The sequence below is a fragment of the Carassius carassius genome, chromosome 4 (assembly GCF_963082965.1).
Source record: "Carassius carassius chromosome 4, fCarCar2.1, whole genome shotgun sequence".
In the NCBI taxonomy this organism is placed as follows: domain Eukaryota; kingdom Metazoa; phylum Chordata; class Actinopteri; order Cypriniformes; family Cyprinidae; genus Carassius; species Carassius carassius.
Window position 1 is genome coordinate 21,980,449 of NC_081758.1, and position 25,195 is coordinate 22,005,643.

Below are 25,195 nucleotides of genomic sequence, written 5' to 3' on the forward strand. Positions count from 1 at the left end.
AACCAATTTGCCATTTTCTCACACACAAAAACATTCTTTAATGTAGGTAGGCTATTCTATTTGAATCGTCAAAAGAGCTTTTCACACTTGAAATTGTTAACTCTGGGTCATCCTAAACCCTGGGTGAATGGAATCCTGGCTTACCTGTAATCACAGTAGGGCTGGTCCGAATGCCATTTTTTGAGCTTCGAAGGGAGGGGCTGAACATATTCTTCTCTATTATAGAGAAGTTAATCTCTGCGTGTATGTCTGTCTGTTTGCATTGATATTATGTCGAGAACTGTTCATCCAATCGACTTCACATGTGGTGTGTGTAGCTGCGGACCAGAGGGAGTGCAGTATTGCATTTTGGTGCAATATGGACACGCGACACTCAGAATTAATCAACTTTTAATAAACTACAGAACACCACGAGCCGGAAGCGGCACCCCTCACGCAAACAGGGCTTATTATTAATACACAGGTCTGTTAAGAGAAATACTTTTAATATAGACAAATTATTACTAGGCTGGGCTACTGTACGTTTGTTTTATGGCTGCTGTATTCGCAAGTATTTTCCAAGCAAATTAAGTGCACGTTTTTAAATGTGTTAAATTACTGATTAACATGGAGGATAAAATTAGCTCGTTTTTTAAATCAACAATGTATTCTATAGGCGTATCACTTACAGAAAATTTTTACAGGCATTTTTGTCTTCTCTTCCATGACGTTCACTCATGGGTGATTCACGCTTTTCCACCATCAGTCCGAACTCTTCCCTTAACCGTTCCATTCCGTGCCGATCCGGGCCAGTCACCCCATATAAGTTTCATTTTCCACTGGCACTTATAACAGAGATCTTGGAAATGCAATATAAATGCATCAGTCGTTGCCTTGGTTGTGTAATTTAAACAGCGATATGGATGATGATCAGATATTTCTGTTTTGGGGACTTTTTTTTATCTGATATTTATTTCGTTCAGTAACAGAAAAAATAAAGGATTTTTCACTTTATTAGGATAAATTAAATTGTTTTATGCCTTCATCTGATTACCAGAAAAATTAAGAAGAACATTTTATATGGCCCTATTATTGTTTAAAAAAGGACCCTATACAAAAAAAGAAAAGGTTTAAAATGTAGGCCTGTGGCACTTAAATTGTTTTTATAAATTCACTATTTGTAAACTGATGTTTACTGTTCATTTTTTTGAAATATCATTAGCATTTGTTTTAAAACTATGTTCACTGAATGTAATAAAAAATAAATAAATTGAGAATCGAATCGAATCAAGAGCATGTGAATTAAATTGAATCAAATCTGTAAATCTGAATCAATTCCCAGCCCTACTAATCTGAACAGTAATTGTTTTTATTTTATTTTATCATTTATATACTGAATATTGTCTATTTATATTATCCAACATTATATGCAATCCAGACATGTAGTTTTATTAGCACAATAAGATCTAATTTAACGTGAATAAGTATGGAAACGTCATTTACCACAGTTCTAAAGTGCTTGAAAAGCTTGAAAATGCACCTTGAAAATGCATGAGAAATGCTTGAATTTCACTTTGGCAGAGGTGCAAGAACCCTGTTCCTTACACTGCGCTAGATTGATTGTTCATTTCCATGTTCAGTTGTTTGCCACTGCAAAAATGTAATCCATTTAGGTGTCCTGAATTAAAAATGGGTAGTTCCTTGTTTGCAATTGTCACTCTTATTCTTAGAGGAGGTACCTTGCATTACAAGCAGGAAATGAGCTGGCAGGCTGTCTATGAAAAAATATTGCACCTCGCCTTATAGAGGAAGTAGCACATTTCCTGTTTGTAGTGCTGCAACCTGCACTCAATAGCTTTTACTGAAGGATCAACATTTCTAATATAGACATGGCCTCATTTTTTTGCACCCATTCTTTGTCATGTTTGTGTTCTTGTATTTTCTTCACAGAAAACAAGGTAGCTCTAATATCTCATATGCCAGATAACCCTGATATTTGATACAGCAAACCATTCAAAGATGTCTATTCACATGGAGATCACTTTTGTTAGATGTTACACGAAGTAGGTATAATATGATTCAAGCAGTGAAAAGAACAGACAAGCCCATAATCCCAGAGATGCAGTAGTTTCTCATGAATAATCCATCATGGCCAAGATCAACACAAATTATGTTTGAGTTTCATCATCTTTGTATAACTGAATTTGCGTAATTACCATGAGTGCTAAATTGTGACAAGCTCTAATTCAAACAAATGTTGTTGCATTAGATTCGGATACTGGCAGACCACTGGAAATAAACTTTGGGTCATTTGGTATACTATATCAAAAGGATGTAAACTATTAATTCAGAGAGTAGATGAGGAAGTACCGTAATAATGTGATAACTAACTAATGTGATAGGGTGTAGTATAGTCCTGAAAACGAAAGTATCAAAAGCAGAAGTCATTTTCCATGTTCACACCACATTGGGTTTTTGTAACGGTTTTATGCCAGTTTAAGTTTATATAAACCACAGCATTTGTCAGTGCAGACTTCACAGTTACAAATTAAGCCAGAAACATTAATATTTGCTTAAGATGTATGTATGTATGTATGTATATATTTATGTTTTTTATGTATCATGTGTAATGAGTAAAACAAATATGTAATAAATTAGATCGAGATGCACCGATTGAAATTTTCTTGACCGATTCTGATTTCCGATTTTTTTTTGCCAATTCCAGTTTTCTTTTTAACCAGGCCTAAATGTAGCCTACTTCTATGTTGACATTTTTTTGTCCTGTCCATTCTTATGGTTATCACTATCATTGCAATAATAGTGACATCAGCATATAAATGCACGCAGATGTCATTCCTGGAATTTTGCAGCGTATAAGCAGACACTGGTCCTCTTCGCATCATGAAAAAAACAAAACGTATTAAATTCCAAATGGATTGTATGGAATGGAATGGAATGGACTGCATTTATATAGCGCTTTCAACAGACCACATGGCCATCCAAAGCGCTTTACAATTTGCCTCACATTCACCCATTCACACACCGACTGCGGTGTCAGCCATTCAAGGCGCCATCCAGCTCGTCGGGAGCAGCTGGGGTTAGGTGTCTTGCTCAAGGACACCTCGACACTTGGTCAGGTGGAGCCGGGGATTGAACCACCAACCTTCCGGTTTGTAGACAACCTACATGAACCACTGAGCCACTGCCGCCCCAAAAGAGCCGTATCCCAAAGAGCACTCCGCTTATAATCACTAAAAAGTGTCATTTATTTCAGTTTATCACAATCTCACAAAGTTCTGTTATAATCAATTGAAGCTGTACACTGCACAGTGAATCTCGTTTACATCATGTTACACTATGTTTGTTACAATGAGAGACACCTGAGCATGCAGCACTTGTTTCGTTCCCTCTAACACTACCATAAATCCGGCCCTGGATACAATTAAATGCAAAGAAATATGTTATCAGTATTTCATACTGTACATGTTTTTAGCCATGAAAAATGATCATAAAAATGTTTTCCTAAAGGTTTTCATAGGTTTTCAACAATAGTTTACCGTTAGCCACGTCAGTAGCTCGAGAGGGCACTTACAGTGTCTGTGTAGAGACGCTAGAAATAAAATTTAGCATTTATATACATTAAAAAACAAGATTTATATATTTTTTATGATTTTTAATGAAATACGAATTTTGAATGGGCTAATGAAAATTGGTTTGTGTCTGCTAGCTTGTGTCTTTATTCTATTCATCAGTGTTTGAACTGTTAAAGAAAAACTGCATTTTACATATTTCATTTCTGGGTTACAAAGCAAAAATATTTTTACCCCAGAATCAAGTCAACCAGGGCAGGAGATGCTGTAATTGCCTTGTCATTTTGAATTTGGTCAACTGGTGGCCTATTCCTTGAAAATCTGTACATTTGACATTAGATATGAAAACTTATTTTATGGCACTATCTGAACCCTTAAAAATACTTTCATTAGTGTAACTCAATGTACTACTCAGGTTGTTGTTTCCAGCCTAGGCTCATTGAAAAAAAAGCGCCTAAAGGGCTGAAACGATGAGTTGACATTATCGACAACGTCGACAATAAAAAACTTGTCAACAAATATTTTTGTTGTCGAGTAGTCGTTAAAGTCATATGATCTAATGTAAGAGCCTGCAATAACGCAGTTTGACCAGTGTGGCACTGTAGCGCAAGACTGTAATTCAGCTCTCCCGATGAAATTCAGGAGAAGACAGCGCTTCAGTAATTTTTTGGTTACTTGACAAAACTTTTTTTTTCTATTATTATTCCTGTAAAATTAGCTATTGGGGCAGAGATGCATTATTAAGAAGACTTTCTGTGATGAACGTAAGCATAAACCTCATACACCTGAACTTAATGCCTTTTTGCACAGTCATTGACATTTAGCAGATGTTTGTAGCGCTTGAGAAAAATGTGTTCATGTGACCAAAAAAACCCAGTTTCATGTATACCACAACCCAAGTCAATTTTTGATAAAACCAGGTGTCATTCTGAGTAATGCTTTCTGTCAGTGGCACCATCCTATGAGAGACCTCAGAAGGGGTTTCACTTCCACTGAATCAATTTCTCTTCTGTGTTCTCATCACATAAACCTTTCTGGGCTTATATCGCGTTCTATGCCAGTAGTAGTCGGAGTCTACAAAGAGTACGCTTATGTTTTTTTTGTTCATGAAGTTATTTGCCATAAGGGTATGTATAAGGTCATTGGCTCCATTAATTCCTGAATACAATTTCTCATTTTGTGCAATAGATCAAAAAAACATAAGCACATAAAGGTCACCTGCGTGATATTTTCACTTTTGCCAGATCAGCCTATATTGAGGTAATAGTATGATTTTGATCACTTAATTCTCCACATTAGTTCAAGGTACTTCACTGGAGACGGTGTCTTGTTGTCAACATGGTTCGTTGCAACCTTATTTACTTGATTGCGTGCAATGGATACCACACTTTCCTAAATTGCCTCTTACTTAAGTGTTTAGACTGTTTTCAGGACTTGTGGGTAGCACCCCTCTGGGACCCGATGGTCTCTTCTGTAATGCATCACTTATAATTTATAACATCTGCTCATTTCTGTTATTTCTGTCAAATCTAATCAAGCCTTTATTTATTTATTTATTTTATTTTTCAATCATTTTGCTGATATCTTAAGTTGTTTTTGTCAACGCTAGATGGCTTTTCTGTCTTCATAGCATTACATTTCTGCACCGCACCGAAACATAAAATGAATAGTTTTTTGTATCGGATCATTTGCTTTAATTTATTCATATGTGAACAGTTTATAATGTCAGCTATTCAGTGAGTAATGGACTGGTGGGATCCCAATATCTATGACAATTCTATCTTGCTAAATCAAGTCAACACAAAAATAAACTCTTTTAGATACAGGAGTTGCATGTAGCTTGAGTGCTGCGGTCTTTAAGCAAGGGGCACAATAGCAAAATGTCAGAAAAATGTTGTGGGTCCATTGTCTTTTTGTCCATGGTGTAGTGATGCTCAACTTGTCAACTTGTATTTTATGCTAATAATATTATTTGTAAAAAAATTAAATGATAATAGAAATGCTAAAAATAGAATCAAATAGAAAATGCTAAAAGAGCAGTATTTTGACTGGTGGATTTTTAACTGCAGTGTATGTAATTAAACATATTGGCTGTTTATTAGTGCTTAGCACACACTTTATTAGCACACATTCTGCTGCATTACCATATTCTACATCCCTAATCCTACCCAATAGGCCTACCTAAATTTAACAACTGCCTTATTCATAAGGAGCCAATTAGGAGATTATTGAGGCACAAGTTGTATTTAATTATTTGTTAAAAGCAAGAATTGGACCTTAAAATAAAGTGTCACTAGACTTTGTACTTTTCATTTATTTGCAGTGTCTGTGAAAGTACTGCACTGAGTGAGGTACAATAAATTATGATTTTATTACAGTAAGATCGAAAGAGGTGTAAAAAGAAGAAGAAAAACACAAAAAACATCTGGACCTTTGTGTCTAAGAGCTCCAGTGGTACTCTGTCACAATATGATATGATGATATTCAAACTGTCTCTGAATTGATTTAGTGTGATGAAATGAGACATTTGTGTGTTAGGTACCATATATGACCCTGGACCACAAAACCAGTCTTAAGTGTCAATTTTTAGAAATTGAGATTTATGCATCATCTAAAAGCTGAATAAATAAGCTTTCCATTGCTGTATGGTTTATTAGGATAGGACCGAATATGTCCAAATTAAGCCCTTAGCATATTACTAATCAAAAATTAAGTTTTGATATATTTACAGTAGTAAATTTACTACCCCAGCGACTTAAGACTGGTTTTGCTGTCCAGGGTCACATATGTGCATGAGTCTGTCTTGTAATGGACTGCAGTGTGTTACATTTATCCTTTCTAATGTAATTTTTTTCATTTTTTTTTAGGGTGTCCTACTCTGTTCACGTCTCCGATGATTATCCAGGTATTGCACACACAAGTTGATGGATTATTTGATGAAAGGATGGATCAAACTTTCACCACTCTTCTGCATATTACAATAAGGCGCAATAGTCCTTTAACAATAGCCCTGTGGTAGCTCTTATTTGGTTACTACTGCCAGGTTTGATCACTCTGTTAGATCATCTTCGTGTCTACATTTCTAGGTATTTCAGTGGCACCTGCTTGTCCTTGTCATTTCAGATAACACATATGTGTCTAACTCTGAAAACGATGATGAAGTGTTAGTCACCAGGGATCCAATACCAGTGATTTTCCACAGAATTGCAACAGGTAAGAAGCATTACCATCTAATAATGAATCATAAAAGAGCTGCAGCTGAAGAAAACCATTGAACCAGTTGAATGATCAGATATTTTAAAGTCACTCCTAAAGGAAAAGGAAAACCAGCAGCCTTCCAGATCCAGATTGTACATCAGTAATATTACAGTAATTTTAAACTTTGGTCAAGGCCCTGCCAGCTGAATATTTTTTTGTTCCAACCCTGAACTACCATGATTTAACACTAGTGCAATCAGATTTCATTGAGTTGACTTCAGACCTAGCATTAATGATGGTCTGTAGACAGATCATAACAAAAAAGCAGTGGAAGCACATGGTACTGAATTTATACCATATTCATGTAAATACAGCATGTAGATTGTACTCAAAGGTACCACAAATATAACCACAATATACACAAACACTACGGTTTAAATGTTGGTGTTGGTAAGATGTTTTTCCAAATGTTTTTGGAAGAAGTTTCTTATGCTCACCCAGGCTACATTTATTTTTTTAGCAGAAATACAGTAAAAACATTAATATTGTAAAATATTATTGCAAATTTCAGTTTTCCATTTCCATTTTTCTGTTTTATTTTAATATTTAATACTGCTGATTGGCAGCGAGGGTGTGCGACACTGTGGTCAAAAACGTTTTTCATGTGGCAGTGTGTTATCCACTGATCTATATATATATATTATAGATCAGTGGTGTTATCCCAGATTTGTGATTCAGAGCTGTGATTGTAGGTTTTGTGGTTTGGAATTGTAATGGAATTAACAATAAAAACTTTTAGTAAGACAGTTTAGTTTCAGTTGAAACGTTTGTATTGCCATCACCGTACATGTATTTATGGTCTACAAACACAAGAAAATGGTAAGAAACTCTGTATGTTCAGGACATGACCAGGCCTGTCACAGGAATTATGCCAGATATGATCTTAATCTGAAATTCTCAATTCATGTATCATGTCATGTGCTTTCACTCTACTCTGTCTTTAGAAATACGCAAAAATAATGATGCCACCAGCTGTCTGTCTATTAAATCAAAACTTCAAACCGACAAAAACGTGGTAAGAAATTAGACCATAATTATAACTTTTATTATAAAATGTATTTTATTTACAAATGTGAGGTAAATCATCGAGTCAGCTGTATTGTGACTAAAGGCCTCTCTTGCTTTTGAAATCTTTCCAGTGCCATTATGCTATAGAGGAGGATTCAGAGGGTGACAATGATTCAGAGGAGTTCTACTATGTTGGACAGGTAAGTTCAGCCTGAGTCAATACACTACATTTATTGACATAACATTTCAGTCTGTGAAATCTCTGCAGTCTTATTGACTATCCAATAACTAACCAATTGTTGTCATAATTTTCAGTGCAAACATGCCTTTTTTTACGTTACTGTTTAAAGATTTGTAGGAAAGATAAGAATACTTCTATTCTATACTTCTTACTGAATTCTCTCACAACAGACTGATATTAAATGTCTTTTTATCATGCTAATTGGTGCAGAATGAAATTTAGAAGCACGGCAAATGTGACCTTTAGTAATAGGGATAATATTAAAAGTTTCAGAGGTGGAGTTTTCAAAACAATGTCCTGTTCACCATGTGAAACTCTGCCTCACGTAGTCAGTGCAACTAAACTTCCTAAGGTCTTACAGGTATAAAGGTACAGGTATGTATTATGTATTTCCTTTTTATGTAAAGACCTGTATATATTAATATTTTTTTCCTAGCAAATTAGTGCCACTAGTGTCACCAAATGGAACTGCAGACCTGACTGATTCTAAAGATTGAGAGTAAATAATCACAATTTTTCCTGCACATTACCTCAGTCTTACAAACAGAGTCCCGTCCCAAACTAATTTTCAAACTGGTTGAGTGTTGCTGTGATGAGCAAGTCTAGAGGCTCAAGAAACAAACAGATTAATGTTTTTCATTTAAATATGAATGACTTATGATGAGTTATTGTTATGAGTTTTTAAACTGGATTAGAAGAAAGAACTTAAATATTTAAAAAAAAGAAAAAAAACTTTTTTAATTTACTTATATTTATACTTATATCTTATACTTCTATAAGATATTTAATCAAAATCTGTGATTAATTTTTCACCTGTTCAAATTCACCTTTCCTGTTAACTTCTTACTATCAATTATTACTGACTAGGATATCAATCAATCAATAGGTGCGTTTACATGGACACTTTTTGCTTCCATCGGAATTAATTTATTCTGATTGAGGAATCTGAACGTAGTGTTTACATGAACGCTGAATAAAGTGATCGGGTTGATATGCGCGTTTATGTCACAAGCTTCTGATCGGATTTACTCTTTTGACATGTGCACACTGCATGAATATACAGAGTTCCCACTGTTGTTGCATGCTGTTTTAAAAATCACACGTGATATAGGGGTGATCTACCATCAGGCGCGTGATTTCACATAGAGCAGCTGTTACTACACAGAGCCGTTGTTAACTGACAAGCTGCACAAAATCCAAGCTGATAATGAATGTGGATTTGCGCAGCTTGTCAGTTAACAATGGCTCCATGTAGAAACAGCTGCACTATGTGAAATCACGCACCTGATGGGATTTACCGGTGATTAGAGAACCGGCTTTACTGACTAGATGCGCTTTAATCACCGGCCGATATATATTGTGCACCCCTAGATATTTATCTACTTTGGGTTCTAATAAGGCAACAACCAGCACAGTGCTGTTTACTTGAGAAAAAAAAGTAAGCACCCAAAACCAATCGTTTGTTGATGAGAGTCTTAAACAAGGACTCTGGTGGAATGTTATCCTGCTCCACTTCTTAGACACTGAGTGAAAGGGGAGTTTTATAATGATGGGATACTTATTTATGACACTTTATTCACCAGGAAGAACATCTCGATCCGTGCGTCCTATGTCATGACGCTATTTCTACGTCACTGCGCATGCGCTGTACTTTCCAGTTTTGGTTTTCAATCCAATCAAGTGTTTACGTGTCCTCTCGCTCGGATTACAAAAGGAATAAACCGCCCCTTACAATCCGTTCAAAATTTTAATCGGATCTGGCAAATTCAGTCCGATTGACGTGTTTACATGTCACTTAAGACAACCAATCGTGTTTTAGGATACTCGCCAAGACAGTAATAAGTAAACTTGACATAATGTTGCATGTATTTGTCTGTTCAAGTGAAAGAAAACACAGACAAAGGTGCACGAGAACAGCATTCCAGTTCTCCTTTGCGTCTTCTTGCACTTATTGCTTGAATGTTTAAATTGGCAAGGTATAAAAACAAGTGCAAATGATGAACTTTTGAGAAGACATAGCATTGACCTGATCAGGCCATTCACAACCGTCCTGAGCGTCTTTTATGCTGGCCTTTGGCCACTGGGCAGTCCTTATTGTCGAGCCCTGAAAGTGTATGATGTATATTAATTGTTAAAAGAGTGCAGAGCCATCAACAGGTTAAAAAGAACATGGTTAATGTCTGGATCTCATACTGATTAAAAGCTCATTGTTTAGCCAATAAAATGCACCTCTGAAGCCTCAATCATTAGCGGAGAAGTGCTTGATCAACTGTCCCTGTGTTTCTTGATCTTTTTTACTGACTTTTTGAACTGCTGCTCCTGTTTATCAACCCTTTGACCTGTTTGTTTGTGGTGACAGGTAAGTTATGATGGAGAGCTTCACAAACACCCCCATCTGGAGGCTGATTTGGCAGCCGTGAGGGACCTATATGGCCATCATGCAGTATCTCTCAGGTATCTGACCATTCATTTTCTAGTTGTTGATGTGAGAACATTTGGAAACTTTTGCCAATTAAACTATTTTTTTTATTTTTATTTCACACACAAAATAAAAAAACAGTCAAATAAAGTAGCATTATGTAAGGAAAAGTGCAAACATTTCATCAGCTCAGAAAAAAAGGTTTTCAAATTGTGACTTCCTTCCTGAAATCCCCTACCACCAGAGAAGTGTTTTACGGGAAACGACACCTGGAGCAATCGTTCATTAGTGTTCTGGCACTGTTAACCCACTCAAGGACGTTCTCTGCCTGAGCCAGGTCCCATAACCTTGAGGTGGCCAGGGGACTGTCATTTGGGGAAAGGCTCTGTGATCAACTGAAATACGGTCTGTGAGAGTCTGAGCAGTTTCAGTTTGATTACAGGCCTGTAATGGTGTCATGATTGCTGTGTTTTTTTATCCTGACAGAGAGGCTTTCTTTTAGCTAATCTGCTCTGCAATCAGTGTTGGAGCAAATTTAAAGCAAGAAATAACACATTTGAAACTGCTGCTTTTAATAATGCTGTGGACAACAGCAAAAAATGTGTTTGTGCTGAATATCTAAGATGAAAAGAACTCATGACAGATTGTCAACAACAGCGTGATTCACCCTGCAAAATTTGGCAATCTGAATGGTGTTTCATGTGACGACAGCTATTAAAAGCGTCGTCCTTGAAAGTTTATCTTGTCAAGCTGCTTTTGATAAGAGCAGACAGTCAAATGAAAGAACAGCATAAAAGACTCTATTCATAGCAGCAGAAGTGTGTGTTTTATATTCTCTCTAGTGTGTGATGCATTTGCTCTGAGTCATGGATGGAAGACTTTTTTGAATATTTATTCAGTCTTCTGCTTGAGAAATGGCCTGGGTCGCTTTTGCCGCAGTCTCTATGAGTGGGTTCACTGGCGCCCCCTTTAATAATTCCAGGACATGTCCAAATAAAATATTTGGTTTGTTGGCTTTTGCCTATTCATTTAACTTGATTTGAAGGAAAAAGCTAAACTGCTTTTAGAAATGATTCCTTGAAGTTGTTCTGAATTTTTTTTTTTACCTTAGTAAATATGTAATTTTGTGTGTTAACATGTATATGAACATGCATGTGTGTTTATTGGCTGTATGTAAGCTGTTTCTTCTTGTCAGATCAAAGGAGATTATTATTTTCTCAAACCTTTTGCTTTTGAGACACAGCGGCTGCATTTGGGAGTGAGGTGTAACCATGGTAACAGTTAGCCCAGAGCAAGGCAACAAACTCATTACAATGGTTTTATGAGAAATAAATGCTTAGCGTAAAGCACAGCAACAGAGCTGGAGCATCAAGCTACATCCCTTCAACATCAAGTGTACCTGTGTACTTGCATAAGAAATAAAATATAACACAAGACTGATTTATTCTGGAATCTTTCTGATTAAAGTTAACATGCTTTCATTTTTCTACTTACGTCGTGAAGGATGATATGTGAAATTTGATATTTTGTTAGCAAATTTGCTCTTAGTCTCCTTCCACATCAGTTATTTGCTGATGGATAAAAACCAGTCCTGTCTGTTTTTTCTTTTATTTTCTTTTTTTCTTCCAACCCATTTAAAATAAGGTGCAAGTGATAATTCTTATTAAAATTTTAAAGCAGAATGTTTTGTAAGCCGGCTTTATAAACAAAGTGAACTTCATCATGTCTAAATTTGTTGTGAAGCTTTGTTCTTGACTGTCAACTACAATATTCAGAGTAATATATTCTAGTAATTGTTTAGTCTTAACAAGTATGTGCTTTAAAAGCTGTTGTGAATAAAGAGTAATCACAATAGGAGGATTTGTTTTGTCAAAGATGGAATCTCATAATCGCCAATAATCATCTGCAATTATATCAATTTTTTCCCCTAAATACAGGGAATATGGTGCAATTGACGATGTGGACATCGACCTACACATTGATGTCTCTTTCCTAGATGTAAGCGTTATTGTTCATTGTTTTATTAAAGATAAATGATGATGACCAGTGATTTTTATTATATATTTTTGTGTATGTATGTGTGAGTTATATTGTGTGAAATTTAAATGAAGCATTTTTTCATAGGAGGAGATTGCACTTGCCTGGGATGTGATCCGGAGTGAACCTGTTATTGTGCGACTTCACTGCTCCCTCACACAATATCTGAATGGACCAGGTTACTTCTCTCTCTCTCTCCCTCTCTCTCGCTCTCTTTCTCTCTCAAACACACATACACAATAACAAACTTTCTGTAATAGACTATTCATTTTATAAACGTCTGTAGCTCTTATTCAGGTTGGATGCCATATTGAATTATCACGAATGAAAACGAGGCTGTGAAGTATAGACTTTCAGTCTTAACAATGGCACACACTGTATAACAATCCTAGATCATGTTATTTTCAGAACTTACATCTTTAAAAAACTCTTTTATGGAGGTTTTGTCTGCTGAAAAAGTAAAAAAAAAAAAAAAAAGTTATTTAACAATACAATCCATTGTATTTCTATCCTGGACAGCTTAATTTTTTATTCCTGTCAAAACTTAAATATGGCACTATCCTGACTAAGGACTATTGCCATGATTCCCAACCAGGGATTCATAGATTTTGATTGAACTTTGTTTAATGTATAAACAGTTAACAACACTATAAGAAAATCATGCAATGCATTTTCCCGTCAACAGCATTAGACTAGTTTGAACAGCTTTCCTTGTTAGATGTTTTTTCCCTGTGTTCCTTTTGCACAAAAGCAATATGCCTTGTTCTTGTCAGTGAGAGTCTTTTGAGTGTCCTTGCACTGAGCTCTCTCTGTTGATTGTAGATTTGTTCAGAATTACTTGCCTCAAGAACACGGCCACTTCAGTTCAGATCGCAGGAGAGAAGTTACTTAGACATGGCTGCAATGCCTGCTCTTGATCTCTTGCCAAGATATTGCTTATCATGAGTGGCTCATATCAGAGTGACCTTCTGTTGCAGTGTTTTAGAAATCTCTGATTCACTTTGATGGCTTAATCAAATGGCTGTAGCAAATGGTTACATTATATGGTACTGTGTTTAGCAATAACTTTCTCATGGAGAATATCATGTCCTGTTTCCAGTTCCCACTGTTGACGTGTTTCAAGTGTCTTCAAAAGACAGATTTGGACTTGGACATCAGCTGAAAAAGTAAGAAACTACTGGAAAATGGTGTCTAGTGTTATATATTTATATTTCTAGTGTCATTAAACTTCATGTGTGTTGTCTCTTTGCAGGGTAATGCAAACCTTTGTCACACAGCAGTGGAAGTGTCAGAGCAAAGATAAACTCATCAGCCCACACAGCAAAAAGCAAACAGATAAGAAGGTGAAGTCTCCCCTGCACATTTTTTCAACTCTACGCAGGTGAGAAAAAAAGTCGCTCAGCTACACCAGTGTTAGACAGTTAATCAGATACAGGCCGACCCTAGTCCTGAATTTATATCCCCCTTTGTAACTCTTTTAAACCCGGGACTATACACCAAGAAAATTTGTTGCTTTTGGTTAATGTTAACATGTTTAATTAACATTACACATTAAAATGCTCAAAAACTCTTTCTGAAACTGTATTCCCCTCTTACTTATTGCTGTTACTGTTTTTTACATGTTTTACACATGTTTTACATGTGTTTTTCATCATTCTCTGAATAGGTTTGAACTGGTCTTAACATTACTCTTAAACTTGTTTTTTTTGCTCTTTTGTGCTCCATCTGTTTGATTGGGTTTATATAGTTATGAAGTATTAGAAAAATGTGAAAAATTAGAAAAAAAGTTATTGTAATCTGAATATAAGGCTTCTTTTGAATAACCGTCTAGAGAGAAATATGTTTATTTGTATGCCATTCAGCATATAAGTACATTTTCTCCATACATTTCACATTTGGTATGAATAGGCTAAACTTATGTCTTCAGGACCAGCATTTACTTTTATGCTAACAAGCGTGCCAGCTTCATGGCCCCTGTGTTTATTAGACCAGCTGGAGAGTCTAAGACATAAGAGCTGATATATTCTAAAGGATGAGTCAGTGGTTGTTTATCAAATTGTTGGAACAGTTGACACAATCTGATGCTTCATTGAATTGGAAAGACTCCAAGACAGAGAAGACTGGACTGTAATTTTGATGAAATTGACTTCGACTTAAATGTCTAAGAATGTAGACATGGGTTTGGTAGTTAAAATCATAAAGAGGAAATCTTACCTGAATGGCTTACGTGTGTGTGTGTGTGTGTGTGTGTGTGTGTGTGTGTTTGAATGATAAAATAATAAAATTATCCAGAAATGAAAGATGCAGAAAAATGGTTAAGCAGTTTTTCAACAGTGCTCAATGCTTTGTATCTCATTAACTCCAGCACGACCTATTGTAATTCATTAGAGCAAGAAATAGCACATCCCCACTGCAAACTATGCAGACCTTAACATGAAAAATGAAAAGGTGTAAATCAGCCAATGAAGCATTCTGAAATGTGCAGGATTTGCACAAGCGTAATTGCACAACATCTTTCTGTGTTCCTTAGTTCACATTGTTTGATTAATGTGCTGTGCTTGTGCAAACTCAGATCCCCCAGCTACCCTCCTCCTGGCTGTGTGAAGAGCAAAAAGAAGCTCAAACCTGAGCAGGACGGTGTGTCAAAGTCCCACCGTCTGTTACGGCGAACATGCTCAAGCACGGTGAAGCCAGAATTGGACGGCTGTGTCGGCAAGTCGCACAAGCTTCTGGGCCACTCTCTCTCCAGCGACCCGCGGGTGGAGCAACATCAACCCCTCAAGCAGCCCCACCGGCTGCTGCCGAGGCCCTGCTCGACTGCTGATAAACCGGAGGACTGCCCTCCGCTGCGGCCTCATAAACTGTCGCCGCGGTCGAGCATGGCAGAGCCTCGCTGTGAACACGCTGCTGGCAGTAACGATGGCGGTGCTTTGAAGCCCCACCGGCTCCTGGGCCGCTCCTGCTCAGGCAGTGTGCAGACTGAAGAGCTGGATGGCCTGAAGCACCACCACCGTCTGCTCAGCAGGTCCTACTCCAGCAGCACCAAGATGGGCAAAAGTGACATCTTTAAAGAGCCTGTCACTGAGAGCAGACGTCTCTCCCTTACCTCAGGGCTAATCGGCATCCTGGCCCCATCACTCTCTTCCACACCTCAGGTAAGGATGTTTCCCAGAGGCTGCTTGGGGTTGCCTCGTATGCAAATACTTCCTTGAGATTACATAATAAATTAGGATTTGCCTAAATTGATGGCCTGTTTGGTTTGGCTTTGATCAGTGACACCTGGTCGAGTGTGGTGCAGTGAGATCCAGGCATTTGAAGTCTTTCGATAAAGTTGTATTTATTTGAATATAAAATTCTAAATGATAACCATAACAGAAGATATTAATAATGAATAAAATGCCAAATTTGAGTTCAGCGTATTCTGCTAAACTTAAAAGAGTAATCTGAGTATCTAAGCATCTGAGAATAATAATCCTTGTAGAAGAAAATCATAAATGTCAAATGTCAAATTTATTCATTGTGTCATTATCTATGTATAATCAAATATTTTGCCCACCTAAGTTCAGTTAAGTTCAGGACTAGATCACGTTGACATGATCTGTTAGATGCAGTAGGTAGAAGTCAGATAAAAATAGAGATATGAGTTAAGCAGTACATTGATTGTGGAAAATAAGAAAAGTGTAACATCCTTGGAAATTTGCATACACCAGAGTGTTTTGGATATGAAAGCATTATTTAACAGAATTTATTTACTGCAAAAATAAGAGTAAGCAATTTCACAATGAATTGCTCGTACCAGGCAGAGATGATACAGCAAGTTGAGAACAGGGTGATTTATTAAAAAATGTTCTTGCAGAGAGATCAATTCTGTAGTTAAAACATTTTTGTCCCACAAGTGTAATTTTTGGCTTCAGGCTTTGAAAACAACTTTGTGTGTTTGGTTTGCAAATTTGAGTTTTTATTTTTTTCTTCTGTTTTCTCGAGTAGCCAAACATTGGCGCCAAATCCATTCCAGTCAGGGACAGAGGCTTCCTTGTTCAGGTAAAACAATTAATAAAAAAAATCTACATTTCCCCCTTGCCTAAATTCATTAATCAGACCGTATTTGCGGTTGGATTAATGCAACTCTTTCACTGACAAATACATGCAAAATCCTTTCCTGAAGCAAACTGAGCTCGAGGGCATGTGATTGGTTACAGCAGTTGACATTCTCCAGTCATTAGTATTCTTGTGACCAAAGTTACATCAAATATTTCAGGAAAAATGTTAACGTTGTTTACTCGCCATCAAGTCATTCCAGATGTTTCAAACATGATGAAAATATTAAATTTAAGTGAACTATCCTTTTAATTTGTATTAGTGTTTTGGTGGAGCTGCTGATGCTATATTACTGTTACAGAGGGGAGAAATGACACTGAACAGATGCATGTGTGTTGACCTAATGTGTAATTGCAGACTATGGAGTATGCAGAACAGCGTATCCCTGTTCTGAATGAGTTCTGTGTGGTCTGCGATGAACCTCACGTGTTCCAAAATGGACCAATGCTCAGAGTGAGTCTGTTTGCTCTACCAGCAATCTGGAATAGTAAATGGTGTGAATACTTTGGAATTAAATGTTTAAGACACCCGGGATTGCATGTCTTTTAAAGTATACAGTAGACTACCGTTGAAAATGTTGGGTTTAGTAAGATATTCTAATGTTTTTAAAAAGAATATTGTTTGATCAAAAAGATCAAATAGAAATATCTTGTGATGTAATAAATGGCTTTATTGTCACTTTTGATCAATTGAATGTATTCTTGCTGAAAACAAGATTTCTATACTATACACGTTCTATATTCCATACTAAACAGCCTTTGTTAAAGTTTAAATTTGAAAGATGAATTAAACATAAAAATACCTTATGTTTTGATGTCACAAAGACCATTTTCTTTTTCCATATTATTCTTCAGAAAATATTTATGCAAAATATTTCCTTAAAATCATTAAAAGTGAGACAATTGATGTTATGTGTGATTAGATGAATTCTGTATTAATAATAAGATTTCACTTCTAATGATCTTGTTTATAATGTGTCCTGCAGCCCACAGTGTGTGAGAGAGAGTTATGTGTATTCGCCTTCCAAACGTTGGGGGTCATGAATGAAGCTGCTGATGAGATTGCCACTGGTGCTCAGGTACACAAACAAACAAAATAGACATTACGCAACTGTAAGCACTCATGAAGTCATTCTGCACAGAAGATACCATGTTTCTAACCAAATGCCTTCGCGATTTCTGTTTGTGACTACAGGTAGTAGACCTACTGGTGTCCATGTGCCGATCTGCGCTGGAGTCTCCGAGGAAGGTTGTCATTTTTGAGCCATATCCCTCTGTGGTGGATCCCAATGACTCACAAGCACTTGCCTTCAACCCCAGGGTACTTAAAACACTAATAGCAATTAGCTTTAGCTTAACCTGTCTCGTTAGTTTAATCCTGCTATTCTGAAAGGAATATTACATTGATTGTTTGAGTTCTTTTTCAGAAAAAGGACTATGACCGAGTGGTGAGAGCACTTGACAGTATCGCATCTATCAGAGAAATGACCCAGGTATTAAGTTGAATTTTATAACAAAAAAAGCATGCTTTTTTGTGTGATTTGTTATTGTTTTTAAGGCCATCCGTCATTTAAAATTGAGTAGTTTAAATCAAATATAAAAAAATATATAAAATATAATGTAAAAAAATTATTTTTATAATAAGTTATTATAGTTTAATTGAATACATTTTTATTAATTAATATGATGTAAAATATAATAATAAACTTGATTAAACATTAAATTGACAGCCCTAGTTGTTTAAATCACTATTCTTTTATCTTGCATAGCATACGACTTCAGAGAAATCATCTAATGCTTTGATACCTAATGGAAAAGACTTGCCAGAATGTAATACCATGTTGACCATTGACATATCTTCTGCACAGGCTCCATACCTGGAGATAAAGAAACAAATGGACAAGCATGATCCCCTGGCTCACCCACTGCTGCAGTGGTATGACAGAATGACACTATATCCTATATACACTACATATATGATCCAATATACATATCCATCTTTGTACTAACTAGGACAGTCAGTATGATCATGTGATGAACAATTGCTCATTTATTTAAATTCGTCTGCAGTCCTGCGGTGGAGGGTTTTAAACCTAATGGGGTATATGACATGGCTGATAAATCCATTTTCTTAACAGGGTGATTTCCAGTAACAGATCACACATAGTGAAGCTTCCTGTTTCTAGAGTAAGTCTTGTATCTGTCTTATTAAGCATTTGTAATGATTTCCCTTAATATTTCTGCTATCAAATGCCACCATTTCTGAGTTCTAGATTAAGATGATCAGGGTTCGACTAATGGCACTTTTCCACTGCATGCCATGGCTCATATTTTTATTTTTTGAAATTTCTTTTTACTGTTTACTGTACCTAGTACCTGGTACTTTTTCAGTGCCACCTCGGTTGATGTTCCAGGCGATCCGTACAATGCTAAAATGGGACGTGTAAACACTGCAGATCACTGATTGGTCAGAGAGAATCGTCCCTTCCAATGTCATTGGATTTGCAACACGACACACCAAACCTGCTAGATTTAAATAGTCCGCAACAGCCACCACAGTATCATTTGTTTGCAAGACTTTTTTAAACTACTTGCTTTAAACGACCGTCACACGCAACTTAAAATAAGAAATGTCTATATCGTGGTCAGTAGATGAGGTGACGGCACAACTATAACCATCAGTCTATAATCACACCTGCTGTGAAGCGGTACATCACTGCAGTGGAAAAGCAAACTGAAACCATGCAGTGGAAAAGCAGCTTAACTGGCATTACCTCCCTTAGAGAGAACCATGACTCCTTTAGAAACCATCTTTGAGTTCTCCTGTATTCCTAAAGACCATTTTAATTTCACAGGAACTCATCAATGTCTCATGATTAAGGCTTAACATCTGAAGTGTATTATCTTTCATCTTGTTTTTCTCACAACAGCAACTGAAGTTCATGCACACACACCATCAGTTCCTCCTGCTCAGCAGTCCACCAGCCAAAGAATCCAACTTCAGAGCTGCCAAAGGCCTATTTGGGAGTACCTTTGCTTTCCAGTGAGTTCCATTTACCTAAGAAACTGCAAATCTGACCCACATCATTACAAATTCATAAATTCATGATTAGGGTACAACGAGGCTTAAGGAAAATGCGTTTTATCTGGTCCCTAAGTACATTACAATATCTGTCCGGCTGGAGCTTGTAATTTTTGGCAAGCTCTTGGCAGTTTTTGTGTGCATTCTGTGAATAGTCTGTGGGTGTGCTGAACAAATGTTGTACTGTAGATGCCACAAGCCTGGTTTGGACTGCAAGACATAACAGAAAAGCTATAATTTCTTACTTTAAATGCTTCACGGCATTGAGATTATGTCCACTAATAATAAATATTTTAAATTTGGAAGTGCATTTGATTGTCACAATAAAAGGAAATAATTTTCAGGTGTCTTAACTAGTTCAGTTGTTATTCAGCTGTGCAGCAATCTATATCCCGAAGGAGTCATAGAATTCAAATCTGTCTTTAGCACAGATCTAATTAAAGCCACAGCTGCACAGGCATAAGGTTTCTTGCTGACTGGAGAACACTGGTTGTTGATTTTCCAGTTTTAAAAAGACAAACTGACTGACTCTTTCTCCCTCTTGCTTTCAGTGGATCACACATAGAAAACTGGCACTCCATTTTGAGGAATGGTTTAGTCGTTGCATCAAACACAAGGCTTCAGGTACTGACATTGAATTATGATGCAGATGCATTACCCACAATATCTGATTCCTTAAAGAGACCAACGATAAAAAGGGTTGAAGGGAAAGATGTTTTTAATGTAATAAAGCTGGGAAGAAGTGTGGATGTAACTGATTGTTATATAATAGTGTGTGTGTGTGTACGCATAATACATTGTTAGCTCTTAAACATCTGAGCAGACTAATGATACAATTACCTTTTTACACCACATCTCTACATTTACATAAGAAGGAACTTAATAGTTAAGAGGCTTATTTACTAGATGTTTCTTAAAACAAAATATAGAACTTAAATGTCTTTAAATGTAGTTGTACATGGTTACTGGATATTTTAGCAGACATATTTAAAGTTTTGAGAAGTTAACAGTTTGCAATCATTTAACTCGATGCCATGAGACTGAATTGTTGTCTTGGTTGCAGCTTCATGGCGCTATCTATGGGATTGGAATCTATCTCAGTCCATTATCAAGCATATCCTTTGGCTACTCAGGTCTTAAAACCTTCTTTTTTGATACTCATGTTTCCTGTACTTTCTATTTGAATATATGCACAATACAACCAAAAATGTAAAAACGTGTTGCGTGAGTAATTGCTTGACATAACTGTGGCTTCCCCCCCGCCCCAAAGGGATGAATAAAAAACAGCAGAAAGTTGCTTCAAAAGATGAAAATGCTGCCAACAAGTCCAATATTAATTTGCCGGTATTTTGTTTAATTTTTTTAGTACAACTATTTTTCCCCCATTCACATGACACAGTCATTATTGGAACGTCTTATAAATTTGTTTTTCTTTCAGTCACAGAAGAAAGGCCAGAACCCCCAGTTTCTGCAGAGCCGCAACCTGAAATGCATAGCCTTATGTGAAGGTACACATTTAACACACATTTATATCATCATCTGTAACCTTTGTCATGTTAATAATCACTTCTTTTTATATATATGTAACAGTTATTACATCTCCAGACCTGCACAAGCATGGGGACATCTGGGTAGTTCCAAATACAGATCATGTCTGCACACGTTTTTTCTTTGTGTAAGTACAATTTTGTCTAACTCAGCATATATATCTGTTCCTGTTGCTAAATGTGTATTTGTAAAATACAGAGTGCGTATCTCGTATATTGAATGCATTTATTCCATCAAAACATAAAAAGCAGCACATCTCATCTAAATAATAGCAGGTAAATTGAATTGAAAGTCTCTGTTTTTTTTTTTTTTTTTTTTTTCTTCAACCACTTGTGAACTAGTTATGAGGACGGACAGGTAGGTGACACGAGTATAAACACACAGGACCCTGGTATTTATCGGGAGATCCTGCGAGTCATCGGCAATCAAACGGCTACTGGATGAAAGAGTTTGAACACAATACCGCTGCCTTGACCTCTTTCCCAAAGCTGGATATTTGAGCGCAAGAGGCCAATACCGTGGCTATTTTTGGTAAACACACACACAGAACAAAAAGGATATTGGCTCAAATCTTCAGAATACACTATTTATACTGTTCCCCTGGGATACATGCATATTTACATGACTATTCAAACTATTACCATTTTGCTAAGTTTCTAAATTCAAGGTACATTTTGAAAGAGCATGGTATGTCTTTCAGTTCAACTGATGGACTGCTTATTTTTTTTGTAAAGAATACGAAAAATGAAACACTTTGAAGAATACAGTATTTTGAGACTTTCCTGGAGAAAATACAATATTCCTGTGAGGATATGTGCCATCAGACCTTGTTTACTAAGAGTTGTACTTGTTGAAGTACATTAATTTGTGTATACAAAAGGTGTCTACTGTATATGCACTTTATTTTTCTTAATGTATGATAGCGGTTTCAAACTTCCATGTAATCTTAAATGCCTTTCGAAGACAGACTTATTTATTGTTTGACGAGTGCCGAACACAAGCGAGCAACTCCTGATGTTGACTGCATTTGCAGCTGATGGAGCTTTGACAAGTGTAGTTTAAAAACAAAATCCCTGTGTTACTTAAAAGTAGCTGTCAGTTTACAATTTCTAAAGGCCTCAGTTTAGGATTTGCCCAGATTTAATGAACCTGCCACTTCATTAACATCATCATTTTAAACCTACAGTATTGCTGTAATATTTTCATTGATAAGTATAAGTAAAAAAAAAAAGAATAAAAATACAAAAAATGAAAAGACTTTATTTATTTGGCAGCAACAGCGAAACATAAAATGCATGCTGCTTTCCTTACATTTTCAGAATTTTTCCCCCCTTGTTATGATTATAGAATTTTTGATAAAAGGGAATAATCCGCACCCAATTGTCTTTGAATATTTCGATATAAATCTTTTTTGTAAGGTGATTTCAAGGCAGAATAAGTGTTTGCTGCTTGTTGTTTATACATCGTAATGTATTAACAGAAGGTTCAAATGTGTATTCTATTCAATTTTTGCAATTCTTTATAGCGATGTTTAGACACCTGTGTGGTTGTTAACTTTACTTTCTAAACATGAAATTGTTCGATCATTAAAATCACTAAATCATTTTTGAGAATGATCACCTAATATTGATATTAGGAAACTGTGCATAAAGATAACACATTTAGTTACAGTTCATTAAATTCTATTAAAAAATACTATACAAGGAAATGCAATTTTTACATGAAGTCAAGATGTAGCACCACAACAGTTTTTTTCTTCTTCTTTTTTTCTCACTTATGAGCAGAATTATGTGTTTTATTAAAATATGGGCACATTAAATATGTGGTATTGATTATTTTGTGTCCAGAAAAGTATTTTTCCATGGAACTCTGAAATACTGGTAAATTCACATGATGTTCACTTGCAATATATTCCATTTGACTCCATTTTAGATTCAATTGAACAGCTTAATATGACATTAAATCTAAAGTGAAAGTTTATGTAATCCTTACGCATTGTCAAGTTTGTCATTACTAAAAAAAGGGATGTAAATCAGATCATTATATTGTATATTCCTTCAAATCCACAATCATCAGTTAATAAATACTGTTTAAATATCTTTAAAGGATCAAGTTGGGGTTTAGTTCTTACATGCATGTACATTCACAACTGTATAACGGTTGCAAAACATCTACCAGCAACCTATTTTCATGTGTGTGTGTTTTTTTTTTCATTGAGATGGACAATGTTCATATGTGATAGGTCTGTTTGTATAGTTTTGTACATTTTCTGCACAATTTGGTAAAAAAGGATCATGCTACTTAGCATTTGGTGCCTTATTGATAAGGATTTAATGGCAAATATGACTGTGCTGTCATATATGAAAATATGTATATAGTGTAAATAATGCCACAGCAGCAAGGAGGCCAAATATTTTCTGTAGTATGTTTTTACTTTTTCCTTCTTTTGCGAACGGATCAAGCTTTTTGGCTTTTTACAAGTTATGGAAATAGTAGCTTATGTATCTGTTTATGTTCATTAAATTCAGATTTGCCAATAACTCTTGTCATTTTTGTCTTTTTTCTTTCTGACTGAAAGAAAATAAATACTGCAAAATACCATTTCATACACAGAGGTCTGCAGCCTTACTAGCCTCACTCACCTTTGATCCAGAGTCATTATCAGCAGAGCTTGCTGACAGCATTAAGATGTAGTCAGAATATGTTTACGGGGGAAATGCAGTGCATGGCAATTTTGGTATAGAGTTCTAGAATCGATCAGCCATTAAAGTATGTCTTCAAAAGCACAAAAAACTAATTATTATTATTTTTTTTTTCTCAAATTTTTTTTGTATGTTACTAATTTAGCTTTACCTCTGAAAATAAGTGCTAGAAAAGGCTAATCATCTGACTCCAGTTGGGCAAAAGCCAGGACACTTATATTATTATTTGCATAACCTTAAATCAGAAAAAGTTGAGATGCTTTGTAAATTGCAATCAAATAAAGAATCTGTGATTAGTTAATTTTCTTTAACCTTTATTAAATTGACAAAAGTACAAAGAAAAGATTCCAAGTGATTTCACTGACAAAATGAATAGTATTTTGTAAATATAAACAGATTTTGATTTTGATGGCTGCAACACACACACACACACACACACACACACACACACACAAAGTTGGGACAGAGGCATGTTTAACCCTTAACATAATTAGGGATTTTAATTGTTAATTTAATGAACCTGCCACTTCATTAGCATCAAACCTACAGTATTGCTGTAATTTTTCCATTGATGAGTGACTATACGAAGTAAAAAAAAAAAGATTAAAAATTAAAAAAAATGAAAAGACTTTATGTATTTGGCAGCAACAAACAGCCCCCCCCCCCATGCAATGTTGCATCTTTCTGAAAATATTAACTGGTGGTTATAGATATTATATATTAGTTTTAATTTAATTGGAAATATATACATATATGTATATGTAAAAGAAGCATCTGAATTTCATTAATTAATTACATGCACACTTTTGCATTTTCCCAAGTTGACTCTTAGTACTTCCAGATGGTCAGACCACAAAAAGCCACTAACTTAACAAATACTTTGCTGCAGGAGTGGTTGTTTTGATCAGCATGTCTTTGGGTTGATGCCCATTGCCCAATAAACAAACATAATTTCACTAATTTTATAATTTCAAATTTGATAAAATTTTATTTGAAGTTCTTCATTTATTGTTTTTTGCATAATAATACAACGACTAGTGCAGAACATATATCAGGTAAAAACACTGGAAAAATACATGCATACATACATATATATATATATATATATATATATATATATATATATATACAGTATACACACACATACAGATAGATACACACACACACACACATATATCAATTTTAAAAATACTAAAACCCATCAAAATCTGACCAAAGGTAAACAATAAATGAT

At 35.7% G+C, this 25,195-nt stretch overlaps 1 protein-coding gene across 1 annotated transcript in view; it reads left to right on the forward strand.

The window, feature by feature from the left end:
• Positions 1-23,078, forward strand: part of LOC132139503 (protein mono-ADP-ribosyltransferase PARP8-like) — a 30,446-nt gene extending 7,368 nt beyond the window's left edge. Inside the window, exons 3-26 of the mRNA XM_059547902.1 lie at positions 6,437-6,474; positions 6,693-6,782; positions 7,772-7,842; positions 7,967-8,035; positions 10,436-10,530; positions 12,433-12,493; positions 12,620-12,710; positions 13,632-13,698; positions 13,785-13,913; positions 15,105-15,687; positions 16,520-16,573; positions 16,988-17,083; positions 17,616-17,708; positions 17,825-17,950; positions 18,057-18,122; positions 18,498-18,565; positions 18,768-18,816; positions 19,560-19,672; positions 20,263-20,335; positions 20,775-20,844; positions 20,982-21,055; positions 21,150-21,219; positions 21,302-21,386; positions 21,601-23,078. Of these exons, the coding sequence (XP_059403885.1) occupies positions 6,437-6,474; positions 6,693-6,782; positions 7,772-7,842; positions 7,967-8,035; positions 10,436-10,530; positions 12,433-12,493; positions 12,620-12,710; positions 13,632-13,698; positions 13,785-13,913; positions 15,105-15,687; positions 16,520-16,573; positions 16,988-17,083; positions 17,616-17,708; positions 17,825-17,950; positions 18,057-18,122; positions 18,498-18,565; positions 18,768-18,816; positions 19,560-19,672; positions 20,263-20,335; positions 20,775-20,844; positions 20,982-21,055; positions 21,150-21,219; positions 21,302-21,386; positions 21,601-21,703 (2,434 nt within the window). The 3' untranslated portion in view covers positions 21,704-23,078. The remainder of the gene's footprint in view (positions 1-6,436; positions 6,475-6,692; positions 6,783-7,771; positions 7,843-7,966; positions 8,036-10,435; positions 10,531-12,432; positions 12,494-12,619; positions 12,711-13,631; positions 13,699-13,784; positions 13,914-15,104; positions 15,688-16,519; positions 16,574-16,987; positions 17,084-17,615; positions 17,709-17,824; positions 17,951-18,056; positions 18,123-18,497; positions 18,566-18,767; positions 18,817-19,559; positions 19,673-20,262; positions 20,336-20,774; positions 20,845-20,981; positions 21,056-21,149; positions 21,220-21,301; positions 21,387-21,600) is intronic.
• The last annotated feature ends 2,117 nt before the right edge of the window (positions 23,079-25,195 follow it).